The sequence below is a fragment of the Nyctereutes procyonoides genome, unplaced genomic scaffold, assembly GCF_905146905.1.
Source record: "Nyctereutes procyonoides isolate TBG_1078 unplaced genomic scaffold, NYPRO_anot_genome, whole genome shotgun sequence".
NCBI classification, from domain to species: Eukaryota; Metazoa; Chordata; class Mammalia; order Carnivora; family Canidae; genus Nyctereutes; species Nyctereutes procyonoides.
The window spans coordinates 7146232-7158276 of NW_026575160.1; the positions used below are offsets into that span (position 1 = coordinate 7146232).

Here is a 12045-nt window from a genome sequence, read left to right on the forward strand (position 1 = left end):
ACTAGAATATCACTCAGGGCGAAACCTTCCTCTGTAAGCAGACATTTTCTAGCAGTGCCCTGGCCTCGACCCTCCTCACCGCTGGTCTTCAAGCCTGCGCGGCTAATTCCTTCCTTAATTTGCCTTCACCTTGGGAAAGAAGAAAGAAAACAAAGTTCCTCCTCCCCCTTCCCCAATCTGATACATTTCAAAGAAGAAATGGCTGGAAAAACGTCGATTCCACTGGTGAGAGCGTCTGCCGGAGGCTGCTGCGGGTCGGGCCCACCTTTAGCTTCAGGCTGACAAATGTCTTCAGCGCGTTCCCAGCTCCGCGGGCCCCGGGGGTCCCCCCAAATCGCTACAGCGTCCGCCCTGTCTGACCTGCCCCCCTGCAGCGGCGCACATTTCAGCTTTTCAGCTCCACGGTGGAGCTCGGAGTAATTGAGTCGGGAGGGCTATTTTTCCTGGCCTCGGCTCATCGTCCTGAGACTGCGGGGAGCTCTCGGAAAGACGGCGCCCCCACCCCCGCCGCCGCCCCCACCCCGCCCCGACGCCCCCGCAGCTTCTGAGCTCTGCCCCGGCCTCCGCCCCGCCGGAACCCGGACAGCGATCCGCGCGGCCTCGGCCAGGGGCTTAGGCCGGCGGGTGAAACCACCCGGAGTCCCAGCGGAGGGCTGATTCCCGCCCCGCTTCACATTTGGGGGTCAAATCGCATTAACACCAAACCACCAACAGGGCGGGAGCAGGTGGTTAATTACATAAAACAGAGTTAACTGCAAGAGGCTAATTTTACAGCGGTGACTTGGTTTCCCTCCGTAGCTTGGTCATCAAAAAGAGAAGGTCTCTCCCTCCTCCTTAGTCGGAAGGCGGGGAAAAGTCATCAGCGGCTGCAGAAGGAGGCTGGTGGTGCATACTGTCAGTTTAAGGTGACCCGCAGGGTGGCGCGGTAGGCGCTCCGGCTCCCACGGTCGCGGCTGTTGGAAGCAGGTTTCCCTCACCCCTTCCTGGAAGGTAAGAGCTTTGGCATCTGGAAGTGTCAGAAAGGAGCCTTTTGCCATAAATCATCCTGAAAAGCATTCAAATCAGACAAGCGTCTAGAGACCCCTTAGACACTCCACCCCCAAAATCCTAGATCAAAGTGCAATTCCTGAACCATAAACACCTATTATAAGCAAAATCCTACTTATCTGGAGGATGCTAAAACTGAGAGAGAAGGAAGGAGTAGGAGGCATTTGTCGCTGTAAATCCCCCCGCACAAATTCACAAGCTCTATCTTGTCTTAGATTTGTCAACTGCTTTCCTGGGGATGGCCAACCACAACATTTCTAAACTCGCCCAATACGCGTTTCTGGGGTCCTAAGAACAGCTGGCTGGAGAGTTTAGAACGCGAGACTGGACATTCGCTTTTGCTTTTTTTTTTTTTTTTTTTTTTCCAATCAAGAGAAGCAGGTGCAAGAGAGTCCGGAGCTGGGCAGGTGGGAGGCGGAGAAAGAGAATTCACTTGGTCCTGGTTTAGGTGCAGCAAGTGCTCCTTACAGATTACGCTAGTGCGGCAACCCTCAGTGCAAAAGCACTGTTCATCCGAAACTTCGAAAACTCCGAACAGAAAACACCCGCCCAGGCAATTTCTGCTCTCGCCGAACTCCCTCTCCGGGCTGAGTTACATTCGCACCGTAACACTATAAATTTCCGAGTTCTCTCAAGCGGGATCATCAGAGAGACAAGGACACTAAGAGGGGACCTCGAGGGGTAGATGTCTACGATTCTGAGGCAGCAACGTTCTTGCATCAGAAATGCGAAAACGCTCCGATTTTCACCACGACTTCCTCGGTCAATCCAGAGTCAACCGATTGTATGGAAATATCTCAAGTCTGGAGCGGGGATGGCCCAGCCGCCGTCTAAAGCGGAAGCTAGGGGGCGGCGGGGTGGAGGGTAGGAGCTTGGCTGGTGGTGGTCGGTGGGGGGGGGGTACTAGCGTGGAGAGACCTCCCCCCACGTACATCCCCTGCCGGGAGCCGCGCTCCCTAAGCGGGCACCGCGAGAGGGGGCGTTAGGAACGGCGCTGGCAGCTAGCTGCCTCCTGGGTTGAGATTACTCGACACGTGTCTTTTACTCCTCACAATCCATTTCTTATGGGTGATTTATGAAGGAACCTCTTTGATCTGGGACGGTTTTTATCTGTCCACTGTTACAGATGACAGACGCGGCTGCTAAAATGCCTCGTTCTCCCTGCCTAAAAGGTTGATTCCCACCCCCCACCCCCCTTTCCCAAATGCTGTTGCTTTTTCTCTGGTGATCCCCACCCCCTGCCTCTTCGTTCTCCTCCCCTACCCCCCAGCCCCGTTCGCTGTATTAGTTGCAGTCCCTCCGGATGTTTTAAGTCAACAAAAAAGTGCTGCGCAGGGTCAGCTGGGAGCCAAGGCAGTCAGATTTGGGGCACGCTCTCCCTTTGGTGCCACATGTGTTGGGGTCCTAAGAAGGCCTCCAGGCAGGGACCAGGAGAACTAACTAGCTCGCAGAGTGCAGGGTGCCCGCCTTGGGTAGGAGAAGGCAATGCCCTGGTACTCAAGTCCCAAGGCGGGCTGGCTTTGCTCAGAGAAGGGACGTGGAGCCGGGATGCGGAGGGCAGTGTCAGTTCGAGGTCCTGTGCGGGGCCGGACTCATCAGAACAATCACTTTGGCTTAACTAGGAAGGGAAGGAGGCAGCGGAAAAGGGGGAGAGGGGATCACGTTGCGCAGCCTGCTTGTCCCTAATAGGTAAAGGAAAAGCGGAGTCTCAGAAGCGGTTATTAATAGTAGATCTCTCTCTCTCTCTCTCTCTCTCTCTCTCTCTCTCTCTCTCTCTCTCTCTTTCCATGAGTGTGTGTGTGTGTGTGTATGTGTGTGTTAGTAGTATTTCATTAAAACCATATCCTGGAACAAAGAGCTGCTCTTTCATGTTTCTTTGCTTTGTTATTACTCTGACAGGAGTTCTAAAAACAGGATTTTCCAAATCAAAGGATCCCTGCAGTCCGTGCCCCCTCCCAGCCCCCCTTTCCTTTACCAAACTGCTCTTGGTATCATTATCCCACTACGGATTCTTAGACTCTTGATTTAGCCGGAGGACATTTAATAGCTGACTGGATTAAATATTGCAGACTCCAGCCTGGGCTATTTGAAAATCCGGGTCGTGGACTGTGCCTAACTTCAGAGAAGGAAAACTGATCTATGAGATGTGTTTTAAGTTTCACTCAGTCGAGGCCTGGAGAGAAGGAAGAGGAAGAAGGATTCTCTGCTCCAAGTCTCTTTAATATGTTACAAAGTTAAAAGTTTTAAAAGGTGTGTGTGGATGGGGGGTAGCAAGAGAAGGCAGGGGTTGAATGAGGCAAGGGGCAACCTTAGCAAGAGACTAACACAAGTTGTCTGGGGTGATGAAAGAGGGATTTATAAGAACGTTTTCAAGAACGCTACTCTGGAAGGTAGGGTTCTGCCTAGGAATGGAGCCCTGTTGTAGGGGTGCATCAGTAGCCGGTTCTGAAGGATTATCATTGCTAAACGTGCAGGCTGACTGCCTCTCTTTCTGCTGCATGTTGGCTTTCAAGAATAGTAACAATTCCTTGATTGGTGTTAAGTTTCAGAAACAAAAGAGGAAGAGAAATCTGGACTATTGTGTCCAGTAGTATATTTAGAAATAGAGGTCTGGAAGCCCCAAAGGAAAGCAACACATATCAGAGTCAGAGTGTTGGAGTTCAACCCAACATCCATCTTGGCTGGGCAAACCCAGAGGGGCAGGATCTGAGGTCTTCCTCCAGGACGTTTTGGGGGCCATAACCAGATATGATATGTAGCCAAAGGTAATAAATCAAGGTTAAGTTCCTTCAGGGAAGGCTGGAGGGGTATTTAGATTAAATACCATAGAGAGAAAAGATGTGTCTGTTTATCCAGTCTTGCGAATTTTTAAAACTGTCACCCTTAAAGCTAACGTGATCACTTTGAACTTTTTTCAATTCTTTGGAAACCCAAAGACTATTAATATAAAATCCGACAGTAAATTTAGACTTACTATTGTGGGAGAATATACACCAACTTTAAAAATTTCTTTTTAAATACAGAGCTGTGTGGGCAGCTATATAAATAACTCTAAGTCGGGCGATTATCAATTTAACACTTAGGAATAATGTTGCATTTAAATGAAGAGCCACAGAACAGTTCCTTCATTTAATGTACAGTCTTAAAGATATTGTCAACAAATATTTAAAACCCTACTGTGCACAGAGAGCCAGGCCTGAGCCAACCGTTAATATTCACAATAACCTCTATGAACATCTCTCTCTTAAGAACAGAGAAAGGAATTGGACTGTCTTCCACAACTGGGCAACTACTAATTCATTTTAATTTTATGAACCGAGTTTCCTTCTTGCATGGAAGGGGGGGGACTCTTATTTGTACAAGAGATTTTTAAAAATCCTCAATCAAACTAATAATTTAATTTCTTAAAAGCCCTACCCAATGGGCAACAAAGATCCCCAGAGCCTGGGTCCCGGCCCCAGCAGGGAGGGATCACCCGCTCATCTTTCAGCCCAGCCAAGCATCTTGGAGGTTTAGGGTCTGTCAGTCCTGGCATTCCTTCGCTCTTATCACTCTCTACCCCTTCAAAAAGGCAATTGATTAGTTTCAGCTTTTCCAAACCGAGATCCGATACGTTTCTCAGGATCAAAAGTCTCTGAGAGGCCAAGACAGAAACGTGGGGGATGGGGAACGTCAAGAAGGAAAGCGCGCGAGGGGGGCGGTGTAGAAATCTGCCAGCCACCCCAACCCTCTGCACCCAAGGCACTTAGGGGATTGGGGGGCTGCTGGAAGGGGGAAGAGTGTGACTTCTCCTGGACGAGGCACTTAACGATTTAAGACGTGTCTCCCCTTTCCGGAAGCAAATATTTAAAGGAGAAAATAGATATCTAGAAAAGGAGGTTGATGATTTATGCCTGGATTTTCCTCCAAGCATTTGCCTTCCTTGTATTTACAGGCGTGGCCCCATTTGCAAATCGTACATCTGTTCTCTTCACGTGACATTTCATAAAAGCCCTAACATCTGGGCAAGATAAACTTCCTTCAGGTACCTGCTTAGCTTTTCACTTGTCACACTCGCATCAGCCCCGGTGGGTCCTTCCCGCCCTCCCGCAAGCCTCAGTGGCGGGGTCTGTGGCGCGCTTTGTTCCAGCCCCCGCGCTCGGGCCCCCAGCCTCCTCCGACCCCGCATCGCCCCCCCCCCCACGCCAACCTCTGCCGGGGCCAGCTTCTTGGGCACACCCCGTCCCTGCGTCTCCGCCTCGGGCTCCACTGTGCAGGTAAAGGAGGGCACCATCTTGAACCCAAGGAGAAGAGTCACATTGCCTTTGGTTCGGGCTTCAGACCCAAAACAAAACAAAACAAAAACTGCCTAATAAGCAATATTCAAACTTGCAAGCTTAGAGCGCACAGTCCCATGTACATCTATATATATTCCTCAGTGAACTGAAAACAAGAGGGCTTGCTGTTGATTCTGATGGTTGTCTTTTCATGGAACGTTCGCTCTATCTGGTAGATGTCTAAACTGCATGTTTTACAGAAATTTAATTTCACTTGCTCGTCGTCATCTCCAGTCCCCCAAAAAGGCTGCCTTTGGGATGGATGTCTTTGGAAATGTTTTTTCTTTTCCTAATCTGGAATTTTGTTCACGCGTAAGTACGAAGACACATCCACAAACTTGGTGGTGGTGATGGTGGGGGGTTGGGGGGGAGGATGGAAGGAAAAGAAAACAGTCCACGTAAACAAGAAAGACAGCCGTTGGAGGCCTTCGCTGCAGCAAACCCCAAACGATCTCATTGCAGGGCGCCCACGAAATCCCGGCTATAATTGAGTGTTTTCTTTGAGGTTTTCTGACCATGTGCTTTTTTACCATGGTTACTATGACTCTGATATGAGAAGCTGGATATTCATTATGATCCCGTCCCATCCGTTCCCCCAAGGTTTATCTCCCTGGCCCTTATAAAGAAGGAGAAATGTAAAGGGGGGGGGACTTTTGTGCCAGTGATTTTAACCTGCCCCACCTTCCAGTGACCTGCCACATGCTCCTTCTTACTTTATAGACATCTGGGAATTCCATACATGCCTTAAACTCCAATTACACACCTTCTTCAAAGGACACGTGCTTTGATTTGCTAAGAACATTAAGTGGGCTCACGTCCTGGGGCCCTGGGACAAAAGCAAATGGCAAATGTATCCCATGCCCTGTTTACTGGATCTATCGTTTGCTGTTCAGCAAATGAGGATAATTAATAATCCTGTTTGCATTTCCGAGGTCTCGGTTTCGAGGTTTCCTGGGAAAAGAGTGGGATAGCCGGCTTTGAGAAATTATGAGGTAACGGATTTCTCCTTCCACTTTGCCGGTGCACTTTCCTTCCACTTTCGCTGGTCCTGGGGGTGGGGCACGCTTTATGACACACAGGCAGAAAATTCTGGAAAAGTGGCCCCCGGGGATCCCCCGCCCGACCCCCGTTTGTCGCTAATACAGGCCCGTCTCTGGAAATTTGAGGTTGGGCCTTTGCCTGACTCTGTTGCTGCTGCTCCTTCTGCTACCGCTGACACTTGGAACCGCCGCCTCTGCGCAGCGGCCAGACGCGGCCCGGAGCGGTCCACGCAGTCGGAGAAGGGCACGGACACTGTCACTCTCCCCACCGTGTGGCACCGGCCCGCCACCCACGCAGGGGAGTCTGGGCCCGCGCCCCCCTCCCGGGCCCGCCGCAGGTGAGACTCCCGCTCCCCACGGAGTTCTGTTTGGGTTTCCGTGGCGCTTGTTCCCCGCAGGTTTGTTTGTTTTTCTTCAAATTACAGATGCAGGGAAAACCGCCTGACATCATGAGAGCGGGACAAACGCTCACTTTGAAGGATTCCTGGGCAGGACTTCAAGTGAAATCATATGCCTGAGAAGAACTTGATACCGGTCTAGAGAAAATAACCAGTTCTGAGTTTGCCAAACCGTGGAATGTGCAAAATGCTCGACTTTTTTGCAAGAGGCCAAGTGTCCCTTAAAAAGCTCTATTATGAATATGAGCCTGAAGACTGAAGCAGCAGAAAGCTTGTGCCGTTGTTGAGTGTGGGAAAAAAGTACACACAGTATGTGAGTTTCTGCTATTTAACCTCATTTTATTAATCATATGTACCAGTTTAGGGAGGGTACCTGCAACCGTGCATGAATTATCTATCATCTGTGCATGTGCTTATTAGCAAGTGCGTGCACGAAGAAGGGAAGTGTGTGTATACAGAAATGTTCTCATAGGAAAACAAAAATTTACTGCTTATGACTGAAGGCTATCAATCCAACGAAATTAAAAGATTTAATATATATATGCATATATATATATACGTATATATATATGCACAGTGAAGGAAACATTCTTACTCAGTTGTTTAGTATTCACCCAAGGCAATTGTATACAGCATTTTCTTTCCAGTAAATGCATTCCTGGCTAAAGAGTAGAGTCCCCTGTCCAGCCACCACATTAAATTCTCACTTCTGGAGCAGAGGTAATTCATTCTAAGTGTCCATTAAATAAGGATAGGTAGCAAAAAATAAAATGAAAACAGGAAATAATGGTAGAGCGAGAGAAACACAGGTGGCTTTATTTCTATTCTAAAAAAGAATTTGCGTTGTCATGTGTATGGGGGGAGAAGATTGAGAATATAAAAAGTTTGCAAACTGAAAATTGTATTCTAATAGTTAATATTTTCCCCCAGGAATTATTCTCATTCAAAGTAAAGCTATCTGTTACCTTTCTTTCATTCATTTATTTCCCCTAAATTCTAGGGGAAAATATTACCTTCAGTTTAGCAACATAAATATGGCATTTGATTTTCTCCAAAAGGTTTTCTCTTATCAGAAAAGTAAAGAGAATAAAACACTAATTTTTTAAAAAAAATAATAAAAAAGCCAAATGAAAGGCTACCTTTTTTGAAACACCTGGGTTTTATATCATCAGAGATAAGATAGAGATTACCTTCTCAGCAATGACGGTCAGCTCCATCCTGATGTACATCAAGAAATCTGAAATATCAAATAGTTATACCAAGCTAGTGAACAAGGAGATTCCTCCATGAACAGTTTAGAAAATGGAGGTGGTAGGATGATACATACACACAGAAGAGAGAATTACCATCTTGATGCTCTCTCTCATCCTTTTAGGGTACCCTCCTTACATTTCTACCTCTCTCTCTCTCTCTCTCTCTCTCATACACACATTCTACAAATATACCCACACCCTATAAGTACACTCACACATAATCACTTTCCCGGCTCATGTAGTTATTTGGTAAAGGACTACCAAAATCCAAAAATTAATTCCCCAAGCCTTCACTAATCTTTCAGTGTGCGTAAATGCTACAGGCTCCTTATCGTAAAACATGGTCTAAGATATTGAGAATAGTAAATTTACAATATTGTTATGTCAGCATTCTCTGATGATGTGTGGGGAGGAAACAAAACCTTCAGGCAATATAATAACCTCAATCTGAGTTGGGCAAACATGATCTGTTTGGATTCGTGTACACTTGTTTGCCATACCTATTGTTTCAATTAGACAGCAAAATTATTTTCCAGTTTGAAAAATTCCCGGGTTACACCTGAATGCAGTCAACTAGATGTAAAAGTTAAGCCCTAAGCGATACAAACTTACTACTTCTAATGTTGTTAGTTATAAAAGCCAGTATTTTCCTGGCTCAGAAATAACCAGAATTAAATAAAAATCAAGCCCCATTTGTTTAACTGTTACTGTTTCACTTAACTTCAGATTTTGCATACCTGTAAGTAACCAGGGAAAAATTGTGTAATTTTGAATAAAATATATTTGCTAAAGAACTGACTGGAAAATGAAAGCTCTAGCACTTAAAATCGTAAGTGCTCCAGTAGTTACTGAAAGTTCAGGTGTTTTGTTTATTGTATTTCACTCCATAGTTATATGTTCTTTATATATAAAGAAGGAGCATGCTTCTCGAATGGATAACATCAACATGGAAAAATATGCTTAACTTTGGCTTTTCTTTTCGGCAAACATGACATTAATATCATTTTCATTCATGCAAAAAGAGGGAGGCCAATTACTTTGCAAGTGGAATTCTCTCTCCTGCTGAATTTAAACTTCATTCTTTTCTACGCATTCCTACTGATTTGTTAAGTGTACAGATACAGATCACTTTAGTAACACTTTGGGCATCCTTTCAGTGCAATGAACGCTATTACTTAAAAGTCCTCACAAACAGTGGAGGGTAGAACAAAAAATACAGTAACGAGAGAAAAATAGTCCTGGCTTCATATTGCCTATTTGCATTTAACTGTTTTACAGCTGCCTCCTCAAATATAAGCAAGAGAAGTGAATAACAAATTTCCTAAGTTTTTGCTTGTTTGGGGGCCTGATAAGAGATGAAGGAGAGATGCTACAAAGTCCACTGAACACCAAACTGGAATAATAATAATAAAGCTGTCTTTCTAAATAACACGCCTGTGCCTGTCAGTAGCTAGTTTATTTGCGTTTTTCACTGCTTTGTTTATATTAGTGCCCCCTCCCTCCTGGGTGCCTCCAGAGTTAAACAAGCAGGTATTTACCTCCAACTTAATCCTGAGCTTTAAAAAATATAGACCAAACTCTGAGGTTCTTAAAATTTTCAATCATATTTATTTATTGCAGAAAAATAATATACAAAGATATTTACAAAACAATCATAAAAATATGAATGCATTTAGACACCGGATCTATTTGCATTTTACCATGGGTCATCAATAAATAAATAGAATGTTGTTTTTTGTATTTTAAGTTTTTTTTCTCTCTCTCAGAGGACGACTGTAAAGAGGGTTTAACTGACTGTGATTTTGCAAGTCAGTTAGATCCCCGTATTTTTATTTCTAAAGACGTTCTTAAAATTCCTCTGGTTGGTACCATTTTAAAATGGAGAAAGTCCATAATGATGCCTTTCCTTTCAGTGGCTGATTGGCACGACCTCTTGAGAATGCATGCATGAAAAAATAAAAATAAAAACATTCTTCGTCAAAAAAAAAAAAAAGGAACACAAACAACTGTTCAGACTTCTATCAGAATGTAGAGGTGTGAGGATGGTGCCGCTGCCCGTCTGGGAATCACTGTCCACGGGCCTGTCTCGCTTTCTCTTTTAAAAGTGCGCCCCACGCCCTGTTTCTTTGAATTTGGGTTCTGCTCTTCTAATTTCCAAGAAAATCTTTGGCATATATATTTATTTTTAGTTATCCAGCTCCAGAGTCTCTAGACTGTCCATTTTCTCCTTCTCTGGAAACAATGACATCTGCAAAAACCCAGAAGGGGGGGGGTTGGAAAGTTGGTTATTGTTTAGGTCTTCGTGGCTGTTTTCTAAGACTAGCGAGCACTGTTCTTATCACCACTACTGAGAAATTACGCTGAACAACCTGGAAGGATTTCAGCCCAAGGGCAAGAGGAAGTGGGTGGGCGGAAAGGAGGAGGAGGTGGAATTTGGAAGCATTTGTTTTAAGGAGAACGAAAACTTCGAGCCAGAAGAAAGGGAGGCGCTGGCAACAAGACTTGTCCTTCCCCACGACCCTGGAGTGTTTCTCAAGTCCTCCCTCCTGTCCGACACGCACACTCACGCACACGCAGCACACCCGTCACGGGGCGCATCCCCCTCACCCTAGCGGGGACCGACCTGCCTTTCAGGGACGCTCGGGGGAAGAGGTGGCGGTGCCAGGCTGGGTGGGAAGGCTGATGGGGGGGGGGGGGCGGGGGACGACCTGGGGGAGGGGGGCGCTGAGGAAGGCCAGGTGGGCCGGGAGCCGCGGCCCCGCCGTGCGTCTGACCGCCCGCCACCTGACCCGCGCCGGTCCTTACCTAGGTCTCCGGCCCTGCCGAGGGGGTGGGGAGCTCCGCCTGCTAGTGGGACGCGGACATGGACCAGGCCCCCTCCATCCTCCAGACCGAGAAGGCGTAGCTGAGCCGCTCGTGGGCCACATAGCTGCAGCTTGCCATCTTGGAGTCCAGCTCGTCGCTCTGGAGGACCTGGTAGAGGAAGTCGATGTACCTGGCCGCCAACTTGAGGGTCTGGATCTTGCTCAGCTTGTCCGAGGGCAGCGTGGGGATGATCTTCCGCAGCGCGGCGAACGCCTCGTTGAGCGACTGCGTGCGCTGGCGCTCCCGCACGTTGGCCATGACCCGCTGCGTCTGCAGCTCCTCGTACGACTGCGGGCTCCCGCCGCCGCTGCTGCTGCCGCCGCCGCCGCCGCCGCCGCCGCCCGCGCCGCCGCCGCCGCCGCCGCCGCCGCCCGCAGATTTCTTGCCGCGCTTGCCCTGGGCCGGGCTGCCCGGCTCGTCGCCGCCTCCGACGCCCCCGCCCGCGGCCCCGCCGGGCCCCGCGCCGCCGCCCGCGCTGCGCCGGCTGCTGCGCCGCTTGCGCCCCCCGCGCTTGCCGCTCGGCGGCTGCTGCCGGTCCGGCTCCTCCTCGCTGTTGCTCAGGCTGTCGTCGGCCGGCGAGACTGGCGAGCTGGACACGTCCTGCATCATCTCTCAGGTGGCAGCGCGCGGCCTCGCAGGCCCGGGAAAGGGAGGGCAGCGGGGAGCCTCAGCCCGCCAGCTTCCCCCGCGCGCGGCGCCGGCCCGGGCGGTGCGGCCGCCGAGGAGGGGGCGGGAGGAGGGCCGGGGAGGCTCTCCGCGGGGAGGGCGCGCGGGGGAGGCGGGGAGGGAGGCGGGAGGGGGAGGGGACGTGTGGATGGCCCCGAGGTCCAAAAAGACGGCGCCCAACGGCCGCACGCACACCCGGCCCGGCCTCTTGGAGTCGCCGCCGGTGCCGGCGAGCCCGCGAGGTGTCTGGGAGTTGGACGGAGGCTGCAGCCTCGGAGGCTCTTATACCTCCGTGCAGGCGGAGAGTTCGGGGGCAGCGGTGTCATTGGCCTGACGTGGGGGGGAGGGACTTTTCGAAGTTTTATAGGAAAGTTTCCGCTTTCCAGCCGCCCCCCCCTCCCCTTCCACCCCCTTCCTCGTCCCCACCCCCACCCCCCTTTCCGCGGGGTCTAACAATTCG

At 49.1% G+C, this 12045-nt stretch overlaps 1 protein-coding gene and 1 long non-coding RNA gene across 3 annotated transcripts; one reads left to right on the top strand and one right to left on the bottom strand.

The window, feature by feature from the left end:
- Window positions 1–5253: 5253 nt before the first annotated feature.
- Window positions 5254–8902, top strand: LOC129502808 (uncharacterized). Of its 2 annotated transcripts, none has more exons than XR_008663033.1 (3): window positions 5254–5675; window positions 6296–6741; window positions 6829–8902. It is a non-coding gene; the product is annotated as an uncharacterized LOC129502808 (long non-coding RNA). The 2 variants fall into 2 exon arrangements; XR_008663032.1 differs by lacking the exon at window positions 5254–5675 and having other exon boundaries at window positions 5749–6355; window positions 6509–6741.
- Window positions 8903–9639: 737 nt separating this feature from the next.
- On the bottom strand, window positions 9640–11838 carry TWIST1 (twist family bHLH transcription factor 1). Its single transcript, XM_055314685.1, has 2 exons — window positions 10860–11838; window positions 9640–10302 (listed from the first exon to the last, which is right to left on the bottom strand). The coding sequence occupies exon 1, from the start codon at window positions 11526–11528 to the stop codon at window positions 10902–10904; it is 627 nt and encodes a 208-aa protein (XP_055170660.1). The 5' UTR covers window positions 11529–11838; the 3' UTR covers window positions 9640–10302; window positions 10860–10901.
- Between the last annotated feature and the right edge of the window lie 207 nt (window positions 11839–12045).